The sequence below is a fragment of the Podarcis raffonei genome, chromosome 3 (assembly GCF_027172205.1).
Source record: "Podarcis raffonei isolate rPodRaf1 chromosome 3, rPodRaf1.pri, whole genome shotgun sequence".
Lineage (NCBI taxonomy): Eukaryota > Metazoa > Chordata > Lepidosauria > Squamata > Lacertidae > Podarcis > Podarcis raffonei.
In genome coordinates this window covers 103,372,271-103,390,073 of record NC_070604.1, presented here as the reverse complement: position 1 = coordinate 103,390,073, position 17,803 = coordinate 103,372,271, and the positions used below count along the sequence as shown (strand labels likewise).

The following is a 17,803-nucleotide window of genomic DNA, read 5'->3' as shown; positions in this document are numbered from 1 at the left end:
TCCTTTTGGGAAGGGTCGTGGCTCAGTGGTAAAATACAAGCTCAGCATGCAATAGGTCCAAAATTCTCCAGTATCTCCAAGCAGAGCTAGGAAAGTATACAGTTTGAAATCCTGTGATGATGAGGCCAGTTAGAACAGACGGACGTTATTGAGCTAAATGGACCAAAGGGCTGACTCAGTATGAAGCATCTTCCTGTGATCTTGTCCACAATTATACCAATATAACAGCTGATCCTATTTAAATCTCTTTATGAAATTCCAAAACACCTATCTCCACATTCTTTCTCATTTTGAAATACTCTTTCCCAAGGAATAGTCTTTCCGTTTTTTAAAAAAATCAGCTCAATGTCCTGTGCAGACCAAGACCTCTTGGAAGCATGACAGAGGAAGCAAACCTGAGTGTGTACCACTTAACCTCATTTACAGAAAATAAGATTGCCCTTATAGATTGAGAGGTGCAAGGGCTATTGCCTTTCTGTGCACCTGATTTATTGGTCTTAATCTTCCCTCTCTCTCCACCCCTTCTCTTTTAGTTTCTGAACTGACACCTCAACATTCCATATTACCTGTATGTTCAGGGGTCCCTGACAGACTGTTTGGAGGATTTATTATTTTCTTTTAACTTATGAACATATGGGTAGTTCAGTGTTCAGAGGATACAGAAACTGCTACCATATTTTCAGGTAAGCCCATTTTGTTTCCACAGCATTTTGCCGAGTTTGCTATTAGAAGTAAATTTCATTTGACTCTATGTTGTTCTTATATTCAACTAATAAAATATTCAAAAAAGAAAAACGGAAAAAGAAGTAAATTTCATTAAAAGATGTAAAAATGAGAAGTGGCAATCCTGATACATTAGTATACTAAAATCTGTGGTGTTCCAAGGTGCAATCAAAGCAAGGGCCAATATATATCATAACAAAATATATATCTCAACTCCTTCTATAAAGATAGAAAGGTATTTCCAACAAAGCATTTATTCTTGCATCACCGAGAGATAGGGTGACATGAAATATGTGCCTCAGTCAATGAAAAACACATTCTTGACTTTTTACTTTTTTGCCACTCTTAGGACAAAATCAAGACTACACACTTAGCAATTCAACAGTCACCATAGAAACAATAGTTCTATACAAAGGAAGGATGTTCCAACCTTCATCTCTTTCAGAGACCTAGATGTCTGCTGATGAATTAGAAACCTGCACAACTCGACTCTTCCTGTGAATAGGGCACATAGCATTCAAGCTATGCAAGGTTATTTAATCCAAGCATGTCTTTCTGATGTTCAGGCCAAAAGACAGGCAAGGATTATTCTCAACGTATCTTAGGCTTTACAAACACAAAGACAGAAAAAAAATGGGTTAACCCTAAGCACACTGATTCAGTAATACATAAAGCATTTTCTGTCAAGGTTACAATCCTATTCAAACTTTCTTCAAATAAGTTCCAGTGAATCAATAGGGCTTATTTCTGAGTAGGCATATTGAGAATTGCATTTTAAAGTAATTTTAGAACAGGTATGTAAATAAACAATACACATACTTCACTTCATTTTTTAAAAAAAAAAAATCAATTTCTTTTTAGCAGAAAGAAAAACCCCTGGATTCCCGCTCCCATGGCTTCAGAATTTTTGGAAATCTGGCATCTCCACTACCAGTGCTGTAGGTCAATTATTCTATAATTCCAAGTACTTCATAGGAGGCCTAGCCAGCTATCCACAACTTTATGACCTTTCAGTAGCCTTTTCTATGTGTAAATATGTTCCTTTAAAAACCAAGGAAGAGTCTTGTGGCTTTGTTGTTGTTGTTTAGTCGTGTCCGACTCTTCGTGACCCCATGGACCAGAGCACGCCAGGCACTCCTTTCTTCCACTGCCTCCCGCAGTTTGGTCAAACTCATGCTGGTAGCTTCGACAACACTGTCCAACCATCTCGTCCTCTGTTGTCCCCTTCTCCTTGCGCCCTCCATCTTTCCCAACATCAGGGTCTTTTCCAGGGAGTCTTCTCTTCTCATGAGGTGGCCAAAGTATTGGAGCCTCAGCTTCACGATCTGTCCTTCCAGTGAGCCCTCAGGGCTGATTTCCTTCAGAATGGCTAGGTTTGATCTTATTGCAGTCCATGGGACTCTCAAGAGTCTCCTCCAGCACCATAGCTAAAAAGCATCAATTATTTGGCGATCAGCCTTCTTTATGGTCCAGCTCTCACGTCCATACATCACTACTGGGAAAACCATAGCTTTAACTATACGGACCTATGTTGGCAAGGTGATGTCTCTGCTTTTTAAGATGCTGTCTAGAGAGAGTAATTGCAGAGTCCACCTTGGTTTTTCTTTTAGCTTCCCCTATATTACTGGTTATGTTTATTTGGATGGATTTGTTTTAATGTTTCACTGTTGCTCGTGTTTGGAATTGGTTATTATATTGTTTGCTGTACCCCACCTTGGCATCTGTATTGATGAAGTGCAGGTTAGAAAACCTTTTAATAACAATAAACTCCTTCTAAAACCTCTTCCATGGGCACTTGAGTTATCACAATTCTCCAGAGCCATCAAGGGAAGAGACTGCCACCATAAGTGCTATGCTAATGTTTTTTCCCCAATATTTTAATTCATGAGCAAACATAGGAGACTGGTCATAAGATAAGAGAAGGCCCTCTTATGGATTAGTAAGTGGTTAAAGAATAGGAAGAAGGAATGATAATACATTCCTCACAATGGAAGGGTATATCAATGTGGTCTTCCAAGGATCTGTATTGGAACTGTGAGACAGAACTGCAAGCGCCCTCCTTCGCTGAGTAAGGAACAGAAATAGCTTCAGTATCTCCAAATTGAAATTTGCTACCACTAGTCCTCCTGCCTCTAATCTCGGGGCAAGGCTGTTACCAAGGTTCTGAGTGTTTAATTTTAGTTATGGGGATGAGGAAACAATTAACCTCCCTGTCCCTCTCAAGGGCACTGGCAGATTGCTTGCCTCATTCAGATACCCACTGACGTGTGCACAAAGTGTGAAGCCAAACAATATGGGCATGTGAGGGGAGAAATATCCCTTTGAGTCTGGCAGAAGCACACTCAAGAACCCCAACAGCTGATTTTAAAAGGTTTAAACAGGCAGGAAGAAAAAGGCATATTGGGGAGGGGGAAGGTTTAAGTCTATTAATCATAGTGAAGCTATTTACAAACAGGCTTCTGGTCCCCTTGCGGGCAGTGGCGGAGCTTCATGCTCCGGTACCGAGGGGCGGAGAGCAGGTGGGGGCATGGTGCACTGCCCGCAGGGGTGTGGCACCCACCGCAGGCGGGTGGGCAGCCGCAATGGCACCCCACCGGGATTGTGCTGCCAGGGGCGGTGCACTCCCCCCGCACTCCTCTTCCTCCGCCAGTGCTTGCAGGTAATGTAGCAGTACTGTTAGTCGGAAGGAAGTTAAGGAACAATGAATAAATGTTGGCTATAGTCCTGCTGTGAATCTTACATATGGCTAAAGCTTGATAATTTTCAGAATTTGGAACTTCTTATGACCTTGAGTGTATTAGTGTTTATAGCTAACTGAACATCTACTTTGGACTTGGTCTCAGACCTGCACATTTCTCAGTTCTAATGTTCAAGTCAGACATTTGGAAGGTCATGACAACCAGCATACAATAAAAGATGCCACTTGCCTTGCAAAACTATCTTTAAGCCTAGTGCAGCAACTCCAGCTTGGTTCATAGCATATCTGAATACACAAGTTGATCCATGTTGATAGCCCTTGAACTGATACAGCTTGCCCTTTAGACTTTTTGCCATGAGCCACAGACAACCTTGTGAACTTTCTATAGTATTTAGCCTTGTCAAGATAATTCCTAACAGCCTTAAGATGCTCAATGGGCTCTTTGCGAAACAATCCTGGGACATGGGAAAACTCAAAGCTGCCTTTATCAAGTTTCTCTGTAAAATCTGCTTTATCCTAGGGAACGTTAGCATAAAGAAGAACCATGCTCCAAACCTGGGAGTTATTACCACAAGGAACAGTTCTTCACTCGTAAGTTGTAAGAAAGATAGAACGGAGTACAGTGGAGCCTCGGGTTACGTTGCCTCCGGCTTACGTCACCCTCAGCTTGAGACCGGCGCAAACCCAGAAGTACCGGAACAGGTTAAGGGTCCACAGTGTTTGCGCATGCGCAGAAGCACTAATATAATAATAATAATAATAATTTATTATTTATACCCCACCCATCTGGCTGGGCTTCTCCAGCCACTCTGGGCGGCTTCCAACAGAACACTAAAATACAATAACCTATTAAACATGAAAGCTTCCCTAAACAGGGCTGCCTTCAGATGTCTTCTAAAAGTTTGGTAGTTATTTTTCTCTTTGACATCTGGTGGTAGGCCGTTCCACAGGGCAGGTGCCACTACCGAGAAGGCCCTCTGCCTGGTTCCCTGTAACTTGGCATCTCGCAGCAAGGGAACCGCCAGAAGGCCCTCGGCGCTGGACCTCAGTATCTGGGCAGAACGATGGAGGTGGAGACGCTCCTTCAGAGATGCTAAATCACACGCACGCGTGCACAGACGCAACACTTTGGGATCCCCACCATAACCCGAGGTTCCACTGTAATGTTAAAAGTGTGCAGTATTAAAAACTAGCAACCGTGTACCCAGCGTTGCTCTGGTGGGGGAAGTGCACTTTTGAATCAGTTGCTAAAATTGGCAATTATGAAAGATTTGGTCTACCATCTTGATTCAAAATGGCATCCAACCATTCATAAACATAGACAAAGCAATCACTATTCAAAAAAGTGTGATGATCTCTCCAGAGGCACCCAAATCAGCAGTTTGACATCACCACACCAATTAGACAATAATATCTTCAGAGGCACCCAAACTGGAGCAGATTGGAATGGTTCAGTCTGCCATGTGGATTCAAAGTAGTGGTGGGTCCATTTACCACAATGCAGCAGCCATGGCAGCCAGATAAGCTACAGTAAAGGAGTAGGAGGCAGCAGGGCAGCTGGAGCCTGAACCACACTTAGGCAGGACACACTGCAGGCTATGATGTGAAAAGCAGGGATGGCAGAAGGGCGAGTCCAAGCCAGTGGCGTAGCGTGGGGGTGCAGGGGGGGCCGGCCGCACCGGGCGCAACATCTGGGGGTTAGGGTTAGGGGGTGCAAATCCACGGGTTAGGGGGCGCAAATCCATGGGTTAGGGGGCGCAAATTACTTGCCTTGCCCTGGGTGCTGACAACCCACGCTACGCCACTGGTCCAAGCAGACCTGGCACAGCAGCTAAGCACATGCAGCAGTGCTGCAGGAATTGTGTGCCAAGGGTTCAGTTGTCATGGCTGCAAGGGTCTGCTTCACCAATATGTTTCTTACAGGGTATGTGTTTGCAAAGCAGCACCCAGCAGGACTGATTTCTCCTGCTCTCTGCAGTGTGGTCAGGAGGTCCTTCTCCTCCCTCGCTCCTGACTATATAGGATTTTTTAAACCTTAATAAAAATTGAACTCTGAATCAATTCTGGGCTGCATCCAAATCAGGTACTCCCAGGTCAGATCAGGGCCCTAGATCAGGGTGTGTGTAAAGCTGTAAAATTACATTATCCATTTATAAATTTCAATAGTTGGGAGGTTCTTCGAATTCCTAGGCAACTTCAGCTAATATTTAATAAGATGTACTTTAAATTAAACTTTATATGTGTATGTCCTTTTCCACTAAGAACTGGTGCCATTCAATGATTTCTAAGTTGTGTAAACTCAGTCAGATCCTCCAGAACAATACCTTCTAGGCAGGAAATATAAAACTCAGCATCCACAGCAGGCTTAATAAGGGGCTACAGGAAAAAAGTATAGCCTTCAGGTTGTTTAAGCTACTGCTGTCCTGCTATGAAGTACAAGCTTCAGAAGTGTGTGGAGTCAAATAAATGATAGAAAGAAAACTATAAATCTAACTTTGGTAACTCATTTATCAAGTGCTTTATCAGGACTGTCAAAATCTTGTACAGTAATAGTTCCTGCAGGGTTTTATAGCTGCTTTTTGCGAGCTGTTGCATCAGAAGTTTCAGTGGGATTCCACAGCATGTTCAAATTCTCCTTGCTGAGAACATCTCTCTGTTTGGCCATCAAATGTATTCTGACATTTTCCGATAGCCAGTTTACTATGAGAGAAAGCTGGATTATGGAAAAATATATTAATATAAAAAATGCCATGAAGACAAGATGAGGAGATGGATTGTAATCCTTATGGTAGTACCAAGAGTGGAACTAAAATGATTGCAGCAGACAAGTGTAACTAAACTCAGATTGTCATTATACTTCTCAGAGGGATCCATTTCAGGTGCAAAAAATTGTAAGTGGGCAAGGGTGATTTCTTCCATACCCCTTCCTCCAGCCACTATGGTCCCAACTAGACACCAAGACCAGAAATGCGCCAGTTGGTAGAAATGCCATGTGGGAGAGATTGCAGGAGGTAGGATAAAGGCAAGAAGTTCAGCACTCCCACTGAGCGTGCTGCTTTCCCCCTTGAAATCCTCCATCTGCTTCACCTGTGCTTGCATTTGAAGGCACAGGTGTCCAGGCCTGGCCTTGTGAAGAAGGCCGTGGGGCATGGTGGCAAGACAGGTCAGATGCAGTAAGTATGCAACTTACTCTGACAAATGATAGCAGTGGTCTGCTTCCAGTCTACCTCTCCAAGTCTCTATTCCTTTTCTGAGAACTGTATCCTTTAGGGCCAACCCTCTGGCCTGCAGAGAGGCATTTCTGGGCTCCCTGGTAGCCCACCTGGTGCACTCACTACATGATAAGGACAGCGAGTAGATTGGGAGGAAGGTGAAGGCACAGATCAAGATACCCAGTCTGGCTCCTTACTTAGCTAATGACTCTGCAGCCTCTGCAGTATTTTGGTCACTGTTGGACTCTGGGGACATGACACCAGGTCTGCCACCATCACATCTAGTTCCATCCTTAGGGGAAACACCATGTTGCATTTACACACTTGAACATGAACCCAATAGCTAGCTCCTTTACATTTGGGAGAAAGATTTGGTGCACAAAATTGGCAGGGGGTACATAGTATTCTCCCTTCCTGCCACATCTCTGCTCCAAACCACTCCCAAGTCACTTTCCCCTTTATAGTTCCAAATTCTCTCCTGCATAAACACAAAAATCAGCTCAAATATGTGTTTTGTGAGAATGCAACCAGTGCAAGAAGTTAGACAGCAAACCAGTGCAAGTAGATAAATAGGTACTGCTGTGGCGGGAAGGTACACATGTACCAGCAGTACCTATTTATCTACTTGCACTGGTATGCTTTCTGTCTTCTAAGTTGGCAGAAGCTGGGACAGAACAACGGGAGCTCACCCTGTCGTGTGGATGTGAACTGCCGACCTTCCGATCGGCAAGCCCATGAGGCTCGGTGGTTTAGACCACAGCAATGTATATTGAACTGGACAAAGCAAATTCAACTGAATACTGAAATTCATATATTGTAATGATTTCATCAAATCTTAAGATGTGACTAAATTATTTAAACTACTAAAAATGAAAATTGAAAGGGGAAAATCAAAAGTGACATGTGGCAGGCATAGACAGTACCTGCAAAAACAGAAGAATACTTACTTCAAGGATATACTGTATTCAGGATAATAGATGCTTTTGTACTGAAGCCAGGTTCCTTGGTCATCTGCCACCCTTCTCTCCTCTTCTGTTACTGAGAAGAGACTGAATGAAGCAAATCTCCTTACTGATACTTGCGGAAGGTGAACATTCTTCAAGTGTTTTTTCTTCAGAACCTTTGGTTAAAAAAAAAAGTCATGAAAATTTAACCACTTACAATATAGAGCTTTAATGCTCAAAAGCAATTATTCAAATTGAAAATGTCTCACACCGAGGTAATTGCAAGCTAGCAGCTATTGTTGACATCTTTATAACCATGAAAGTAATGTAATGCAATACACACTACAAGGACACAGGAATGTTGGAGCGGTGTGGGCGGGTGTGAAATAGGATGGCAACCCAAAACTAGAAGTGTGAGGAGCAAGTACAGGAGTAATGTAGGTAAGATGGCAATGACACAATGTCATCATGCTGAATTTGTCTTGTTAGTCAATCTAGATCAAGGATGGGGAACCTGTGGTCCTCCAGATTTTGTTGGATGCCCATCAGCCCCAACCAACATGACCAGGGATAGGAACAAAAGAAAAGCCCTGCTGGATAAGGTCAAAGGCCCATCTAGTCCAGCATTCTGTTTTCACAAAAGTTAACCAGATGCCTATGGGAAGCCCCCAAGCAGGACCACAGTACAAAAGCAGGATGGTGGAAGTTGGGAGACTCATACCAGCTGGAGGGCCATAGGTTCCCCAACCCTGATCTAGCTGATAACCAGGACTACACAGTTTATGAAAAACATTCTCTCTTATTTGGTTAATAAGGACTTTGCATACCTCCTAAAAGTCATTCTTTCATCCAATTAAAAATCTGTTTCACGTAATCTTTTTTTTTCTTTAATGGCAGAAATGCCTAATCAAGTTTAACTCAAATTCAATTAACACTGCAATCCTATCCTCAAATTATGCTGGTTGGCCAAGAATAGGATTGCTACTAAACACTCAGCATAAGCACAATACAGCTTACAATTTAATTGGTAGTGCTGTGTTGTGGCATGGTGACGTCCTGTTGTCTCTGCTGACTCCCTGTCAGGACCTCAGCCATTGGGAGATGCAAAGCCTCTCCTGAAGGAAGTTCAACCCCTTGGAGAATCAACTCGCAAGTGGGCTATTGATACCAGTTATGTCCAGTGCCTAAGTCAAAGCCACTTACACCTGTAATCAATAAGTTGTGACCTAATTTGAACCAAAGAATGTTGTTACGTGTGGTCATTTAATTGTTGATGCCCGGGAAGCGGGGTGTTCACAGGGCCTGGGTGCGCAACTCAAAGTTATGCCTGCATTTGTGTTGCTTGGAGTTACACGCACATAATCTGTGTGGAATAACTGGTAGTGCACCAATATTTGACCCTTTCTTCTGTGAAGCCTATAATATCTGGGTCTGAGGTGCAGGCGTCCTAACCACTGGACCATTATTCCTTCTTTGTCTAGCCCTGAAAAATATGACTAATGTGGTGGCAACATTGGAAGCAACACTGTTTGGTGGGTGGCAACAGAGTTATAAGGCATGCTATGAGAGTGGTTGGCATTTTTATATTGCCACTTTTTCTCCTATATTTGTACTTTTGACACTACTGCTGGGAGAGTTTAGGACCCAAATTAGTTATGTCAATCTAAATTCCAATATATTGACAGCCCTCTTAAATAGGCCATAGGGTTGCTCTGCCCATCGAGCAAAACTCTAGGATCAAATGAAATCTCTCATTATAAAGCTTTCAATGATCAACATTTCAGCAAGACGCAGGGAAAAACAGGTTAACCATAACAGTAGCTATGTTATAAAAACTGATAGTATGGAAGTGCATTAACATTTTGTGTCTTTCAATCTCCTCAAAGCATTTACAAACCTCATTTTTTCTACTGCCCTGTGGTATAAACCGTTTAGCTGTTTTAGAAACAAAGATGAAAAAGCAAAAGGTGACAAACCTGTTCAAGGCTGGCTAACATAAGGCTTTGAAAAGGTTGAGAGACAGTGTTCTCTGTTTACATGATGCCCTCTAAGTGAACTTCAAGGATCACTAACTTACCTTATACAGCCATTCTAAATGAATGCGCCCCAGGGACCCTTACAACAAGCACATTATCCAGAAAAGCAAATGAGAATGGTCACTAAGGAAACAGACAAGCACAAGAAATAAAGAAAGCTGATCCACAAAGCTATAACCTAAATTCTTGACTAGTTCCAACTGTAGAAAATGAATGGGAAGTATTTCATTTGATAGTATTGGGCAGTCATTTTAAAAAAAAAAAAGAGCTACAGAAATACTGGCATTCTCCCAGCTATTTGCATCCAAAATAAAGGTGGGTGTTCGGTATCTAATGCATTTTCCTTTACATTCATTTGAATGAGTTCTGGCTTAATTTACCATTTTAAAACAAGTATTATTTTAATTCACCTGCAGACATGCTATTTTTTTTAATCCATTCTGAAATGCCAGAGTCCTGTGAAGAGTGAGGCATGCTTAAGCTTGCAGTGCCCAGTATAAAACTTATGACAAAGTATATAATATCATTGATTAATTGAAATATACGCAGACCACAAAAATTGTTTATGGATTCAAGTCATGTTTGCAAAAAGTGTTAAGCCATAAACTATGGTTTAGTAATGCTCCCATTTTTTTCTCCCTTCTTATGAGCCCGTAATCAAACTATGCAGTGGATAGCTTAACATGAAGTTCAAGCAGCGGGATCATGCTTTGTTCCGTCTTAACAAATCACAACAGGCAACCAGCCCTAAACCATGGTTTGATTTTGGCTTAGCAACCGCGGTTTGTTAAAACCTAGCAACCCACAATCCCAGATCTGTGTGTCATATCTTTGTGATATGCTGAGCCCCTCACACAAAGGGAGGTGCAAAGCAGGAGAGGTTGGGCTGTATGCAGCAACACACTGTTCAGGCACATAATTTATGGCTTTGCGTTACATGCAAACACAGTCTTTGTGGCAAACATTGTGAGAATGGTAGAAGTGCCTATCTCGTAGATTTATGGGGTAAAATCAAGCATATTAGTAGAGTGGAGTGGATAAATATGGAAGTGGGTACGATTACACGGACTGGAATAGAAGTCCAAGTCTGAATGTGTATTTTCACAAAACATGCAGAGCTACCTTCACATCTAGAAGGAAGCTGTAGGAAAGAAAAATAAGTTAAGAGTGAAATGCTAGTACCTGCTGCTGACCACGACATCACTGAGCAAAATTATAGTAGTGCATTCCTGCAGAGCCCTAATCTATCAAGCAGCAGCTATATAAAATCTATGTTTATGGGGCATGAACCAGTAAATGCAAGACATCTGAGTCATAACAAGCAGCGTATGGCTCAAAAACTAGGTGCCTGAAAGACACTCAAACCACACACTGTAAACCTAGAAGATGCAGCAATGTGTGATATCGTTTTTACCTTCATCAACTTGACACATGATCCTTTTTCACTTACAAGATTTGGTGTCATCATTCTTATTGGAAGAAATGTTTTGCCATTATATGATCAAGATCAAAATGATGAATGTATGAACCTCCAGGAGACACAACTTGCAGAGGTTAAGTAATTGTTCTTCAAAAATATCCATTATGTTATTTTCTGTTGAAAGAACCAAGAATGTGGTTCAAGGACTGTTCTGCACTTTTGTTGGTGTTCTACTTTTCAGGGTCCACTTTTCAGGGTTAACAAGAGGAACAGCCATTTTAGATCTGGTCCTAACCAATGTTGATGACCTGGTTAGTGGGGTAGAAGTGGAAGGATCATTAGGCGCGAGTGATCATGCTCTTCTGAAGTTTACTATACAGCGGAAAGGAGCAGCCAGGCATACTAGGACTCAATTTCTTGACTTTAAGAAAGCCGACTTCATAAAACTTAGGGAAGTGCTGGGTGAGATCCCATGGACAGTAATACTAAAAGGAAAGGGAGTTCGTGATGGCTGGGAGTTTGTTAAGAGGGAGATAGCAAAAGCACAACTTCAGAACTTCAGGCAATACCAATGAGACGGAAACATGGAAGGTGCCTAAAGAAGCCAGGGTGGCTATCTAAAGAACTTTTAACTGAGTTAAGATTAAAAAAAGGATGTGTACAAAAAATGGAAAAGGGGGGAAACCACCAAAGAGGAATTCAAACAAATAGCCAGCACGTGTAGATACAAAGTCAGAAAAGCTAAAGCACAGAATGAACTCAGGCTTGCTAGAGAGGTTAAAAGCAACAAAAAAGGCTTTTATGGGTATGTTCGTAGCAAAAGGAAGAACAAAGAAACAGTGGGGTCACTCAGAGGAGAAGATGGTGAAATGCAAACAGGGGACACAGAAAGGGCTGAACTCCTCAATGCCTTCTTTGCCTCAGTCTTCTCCGATAAAGAAAACAATGCCCCACCTGAAGAATTTGGAGCAAATGATTCAGCAGAGGAAACACAGCCCAGAATAACTAAGGAGATAGTACAAGAATACTTGGCTAGTCTAGATGTATTCAAGTCTCCAGGGCCAGATGAACTGCATCCAAGAGTATTAAAAGAACTGGCAGATGTGATCTCAGAACCACTGGCAGTCATCTTTGAGAATTCCTGGAGAACAGGCGAAGTCCCGGCAGACTGGAGGAGGGCAAATGTTGTCCCTATTTTCAAAAAGGGGGAAAGAGAGGACCCAAATAATTACCGCCCAGTCAGTCTGACATCTATACCAGGGAAGATTCTGGAGCAGATCATTAAGCAATCAGTCTGTGAGCACCTAGAAAGGAATGCTGTGATCACCAATAGTCAGCATGGATTTCTGAAAAATAAGTCATGTCAGACTAACCTGATCTTGTTTTTTGACAGAATTACAAGCCTGGTAGATGAAGGGAACGCAGTGGATGTAGCCTACCTTAATTTCAGCAAGGCATTTGACAAGGTGCCCCATGATATTCTTGTAAAGAAGCTGGTAAAATGCGGTCTTGACTATGCTACCACTCAGTGGATTTGTAACTGGCTGACTGACCGAACCCAAAGGGTGCTCATCAATGGTTCCTCTTCATCCTGGAGAAGAGTGACTAGTGGGGTGCCACAGGGTTCTGTCTTGGGCCCGGTCTTATTCAACATCTTTATCAACGACTTGGATGATGGACTCAAGGGCATCCTGATCAAATTTGCAGATGACACCAAACTGGGAGGGGTGGCTAACACCCCAGAGGACAGGATCACATTTCAAAACAACCTTGACAGATTAGAGAACTGGGCCAAAACAAACAAGATGAATTTTAACAGGGAGAAATGTAAAGTATTGCACTTGGGCAAAAAAAATGAGAGGCACAAATACAAGATGGGTGACACCTGGCTTGAGAGCACTACATGTGAAAAGGATCTAGGAGTCTTGGTTGACCACAAACTTGACATGAGCCAACAGTGTGACACGGCAGCTAAAAAAGCCAATGCAATTCTGGGCTGCATCAATAGGAGTATAGCATCTAGATCAAGGGAAGTAATAGTGCCACTGTATTCTGCTCTGGTCAGACCTCACCTGGAGTACTGTGTCCAGTTCTGGGCACCACAGTTCAAGAAGGACACTGACAAACTGGAACGTGTCCAGAGGAGGGCAACCAAAATGGTCAAAGGCCTGGAAACGATGCCTTATGAGGAACGGCTAAGGGAGCTGGGCATGTTTAGCCTGGAGAAGAGGAGGTTAAGGGGTGATATGATAGCCATGTTCAAATATATAAAAGGATGTCACATAGAGGAGGGAGAAAGGTTGTTTTCTGCTGCTCCAGAGAAGCGGACACGGAGCAATGGATCCAAACTACAAGAAAGAAGATTCCACCTAAACATTAGGAAGAACTTCCTGACAGTAAGAGCTGTTCGACAGTGGAATTTGCTGCCAAGGAGTGTGGTGGAGTCTCCTTCTTTGGAGGTCTTTAAGCAGAGGCTTGACAACCATATGTCAGGAGTGCTCTGATGGTGTTTCCTGCTTGGCAGGGGGTTGGACTCGATGGCCCTTGTGGTCTCTTCCAACTCTATGATTCTATGATTCTAACCCTGTCAAGGCAGGCTCATAACAAATTAAAAGCTTAAATTCCAAAATAAGAAGTGTGTTGGTAAGCAGCGTCATCGTAGAAATAACACTGATTTGTGAATTGTGTTTATGTCAGGTATTCGTTTTTCATTGCTGTACAATATTAGCACAATTTAAATGAAGCCCTTTATTGTTTGTTGGTCTAAAAGTGGTCCAGAAAAGCAGTAAGCCATACAGAAGACTAGTCTCACAGATGAATGATTTCACCACACTATATTCTATAACTTTTTCCCCTTGGTTCAAGGACACAGAGTTGAAAGCCACACAGCTATATTTCAAAACTAAGAAGTCTGGTCCTTCTTGGCTGTTGTTTTCAGAAATACTCTGCTTAATCTAGGCCTCTCACCATTTGTGTGTAGTGGCATGGTTTATGCTTCTTTTAAACTTATTTTCTGTTTACACATTTTATTGTTATGGTTTTTCATTTTGATTGTCCTACGACCCTTTGGGAGGAAAACAAATTACAGTAGTTAATATTAAATTAAATTAAATATTTTAATAAGTTATAATTCCTACTATTCTAACAAAGACTTGCAGGCACTGGACTGCTTGTCCCTGGTGTAACTTCATGCATTTCTAAAATTCCTGTCCACAGGTATGCATCTGAATAGGATACATTCTTATTAACTCTGCTTTTGGAGAAACAGGTACTATTACCCAATGTGAGACATTCATTTTAAAGTGGTGTAATTATACTATTTAAGATTAATTGTGGTTATATGTTTAAAAAGTAGTAAAAGTTAATTTGGTTAGTTACTCCCAGTATCCATCACAGGATTTAAGAAGCTGTGGTAACTAGCATAAGGACTGATAAATGTAATTTTGATATTGGGCTTCTAATGAAACAGGAGCTTGCTACATTGTGACAGTTTAGCTCAGGTTGAATTCTGATAGGCAGAGTATAATCGGCTACTGCTCCAAAATCATGGGCCCGTTTGTCAATTTTGGACTGGCAGAAGGGAGTCATTAATCCCATAGGAACTTTTAATAAAAGTGAGCATAGGTTTTACTTTTGAATTGCAGCTGGTTCACATGTGCATATAGATAATTTGATTTCCTAGCACTTGAGAAATGGCACATAAACTTTCCCATTGTGCTTGAAGATTCATATCACCCAATGTCAACTTAGTCTGTGACACTGGAATGATATATTAACTCATTAAATGATCCAAGTTATTTGATGTTGCAGCTCATAGTTCTGCAAATAAACCCTTACAATTATTAAAATGCACAACCCAGTATAATAATAATAATAATAATAATAATAATAATAATAATAATAATAATATGCCACCCTTCATCCGTACCTCTCAGAGCAGTTCACAACATCAAAAATACAATTTAAGTAACACTTGCAAAAATAATGTTTATTCTTTTGACCATAACCGCTTAAGAAGGTTGAAGGATGTCTAATATTGTACAACACTCTTTATAAACTGAGAAAGACTTTCCTCACAGAAACTTACTTACTTCTTGAAACTTCTTAATAACATCTTGCCTAAAAGCTCACATTTCACTACAGTGACATATAAATTTGCCAATTCTTAAACTTTGTGCTACAGAGTATTTAATGTTCTTTTTCTGGCACTTATGAGAACACAAGGAGAGCCTGTGGATCAGGCCAATGGCCCATCTTAGTCCAGCATCCTGTTCTCACAGTGGCTGACCAAATTCCTGTGGGAAATCCGCAAGCAGAATCCAAGCACAAGAGCACTCTGCCCTAGTGTGGTTTCCAGCAACTGGTATTCAGAAGCATTGCTGCCTCTGACCATGGAGAAGGAGCACAGCAATCATGGCTAGTTGCTGCTAATAGCCTTCTCCTCCAGGAATTTCTCTAATCCTTTGTGGCCATCGCTGCTTCTTGTTTAACTATGTGTTGTGTACGGAAGTACTTTCTTTTATTTGTCCTCAATTTTCCAACATTCAGCGCCATTGGAAGTCCACGAGTTCTAGTGGTACAAGAGAGAGAGAGAAACATTTCTCTATCCTCCTCTTAGTCGACTTTTCTCTAAACTAAAGGTAAAGGTAAAGGGACCCCTGACCATTAGGTCCAGTCGTGATTGGGGTTGCGGCGTTCATCTCACTTTATTGGCCGAGGAGCTGGCATACAGCTTCCAGGTCACGCGGCCAGCATGACTAAGCCACTTCTGGCGAACCAGAGCAGCGCACGGAAACGCCATTTACCTTCCCACCGGAGCAGTACCTAGTTATCTACTTGCACTTTGACGTGCTTTCGAACTGCTAGGTTGGCAGGAGCAGGGACCAATCAACGGGAGCTCACCCCGTCACGGGATCCAAACCGACGACCTTCTGATCGGCAAGTCCTAGGCTCTGTGGTTTAACCCACAGTGCCACCCACGTCCCATTTCTCTAAACTAAAAAGTCCCAAATGCTGCAAACTTTCTGCATAGGGGAGTTGCTCCATCCTCCTTGATAATTAAAGTTGCCCTGTTCTGAACGTTTCCCAATTATACAGTATGCTTTCTGAGGGGAGGGAACCACACAGCGCTTCAGGAGACATGATGCTGACAGTGGCGCAAAGGTTCTCCACACAATGCACCTTTGCAAGTGGCTCCCACACATTGTGGCAGCCATGGGGAGCAGCTGTGCCCTGCAACTATAACAGGGATCAGCTTCGAAGGGTGGTATTTTGACTGACAAAAGGCTCAGTGCCATAGAGCATTTGCACACAAAAAATACACCTCATTTCCCACTTATTTACTTAGAATATTGTTACCCACTTTTCATTATTACTGCAATATCAGAGCGGGCCACAGAAAAGCCGAAACAGAGATCTAGAATAAAATCCAACCATAAAATTGTCACACCACTCATTAAAAGCAACTTAAACACAGTAACAGCAATTTCAGCACTCATATCCACTGAACTCTCTACAGCTCACTGAAGAGTGGGAGGAGGTTGATCTTTTAACTACTCTCTTGCCTAGCAACATGGGTGAGTAAACCAGAAAAACGGGTGTTCTGGACAGCCAACGTGATTTAGTAGTTAGAACAGCTTTTTTGCATATGCTGGCTGGGACTGATGGGATTTGTATTCCAAAATATCTGGTGGGAAGCAGGTTGGAATGGGCTGGGTTAGTTAGAGCATGGGTAGGCAAACTAAGGCCCGGGGGCCGGATCTGGCCCAATTGCCTTCTAAATCCGGCCCGCGGACGGTCGGGAATCAGCATGTTTTTACATGAGTAGAATGTGCCCTTTTATTTTAAAGGCATCTCTGGGTTATTTGTGGGACCTGCCTGGTGTTTTTACATGAGTAGAATGTGTGCTTTTATTTAAAATGCATCTCTGGTTTATTTGTGGGGCATAGGAATTCATTCATTTTTTTCCTTCAAAATATAGTCCGGCCCCCCACAAGGTCTGAGGGACAGTGGACCGGCCCCCTGCTGAAAATGTTTGCAGACCCCTGAGTTAGAGGGTTGCATCAGGGCTGAGAAGATCCGAGACAAGAGTCACCATTCAGCCATGAATGGGCAGCCTTGAGTCCAATACTCTCCTTCAACCTAGACAACTTCACAGGGTTGTTGCAAGGATAGAAATGTTGACTAGAACCACAGACATCCACCCAGACCTCCTTGAAGGGTAGGGTAAAAATTAAAATAAATGATATTACTAACAGAAACAGCAAGGGGCGGGGGGACTTTGGTTCATTCACAACCTCAAGAGCAGGGAGGGCACTTTGGGCAAGTTGCAGGCATGGCCAAACTTGGCCCTCCAGATGTTTTTGGGACTACAACTCCCATCATCCCTAGCTAACAGGACCAGTGGTAAGGGATGATGGGAATTGTAGTCCCAAAAAACATCTAGAGGACCAAGTTTGGCCATGCCTGGTAGAGCATGGTGCTGATAATTGCCAAGATCGCAGGTTCGATCCCTGTATGGGACAGTTGCATTGCAGGGGGTTGGACTAGATCAGTGGTTCCCAACCTTTTTTTTTGGCCATGCCCCACCTAAGCATCTATAAAATCCTGATTCCCCCCCCCCCATTTGATTCTTATTATTCAAAAAGTGAACTCATAGTCACCTGAAGGAAGCCTATAAGGCCATCATTCACTGTTAATAACTCATTCCCGAATTGCCCCCCATGAAAATTAAATTGCCTCCCCACCTGTGGGGCGTGTGCCCCACGTTG

At 42.5% G+C, this 17,803-nt stretch overlaps 1 protein-coding gene across 2 annotated transcripts in view; it reads right to left on the bottom strand.

Annotated features, from left to right (window-relative positions):
• The window catches only part of CAMKMT (calmodulin-lysine N-methyltransferase), a 248,869-nt gene that overhangs the window by 230,659 nt on the left and 407 nt on the right, over positions 1-17,803 (bottom strand). The window contains exons 2-3 of one of the 2 annotated variants that reach the window (XM_053383367.1): positions 11,028-11,207; positions 7,581-7,753 (exon numbers count right to left, since the gene is read on the bottom strand). In XM_053383367.1, coding sequence (XP_053239342.1) covers positions 7,581-7,753; positions 11,028-11,081 — 227 coding nt within the window. In that variant the 5' untranslated portion in view covers positions 11,082-11,207. The remainder of the gene's footprint in view (positions 1-7,580; positions 7,754-11,027; positions 11,208-17,803) is intronic. The other variant, XM_053383366.1, reaches the window with a different exon arrangement.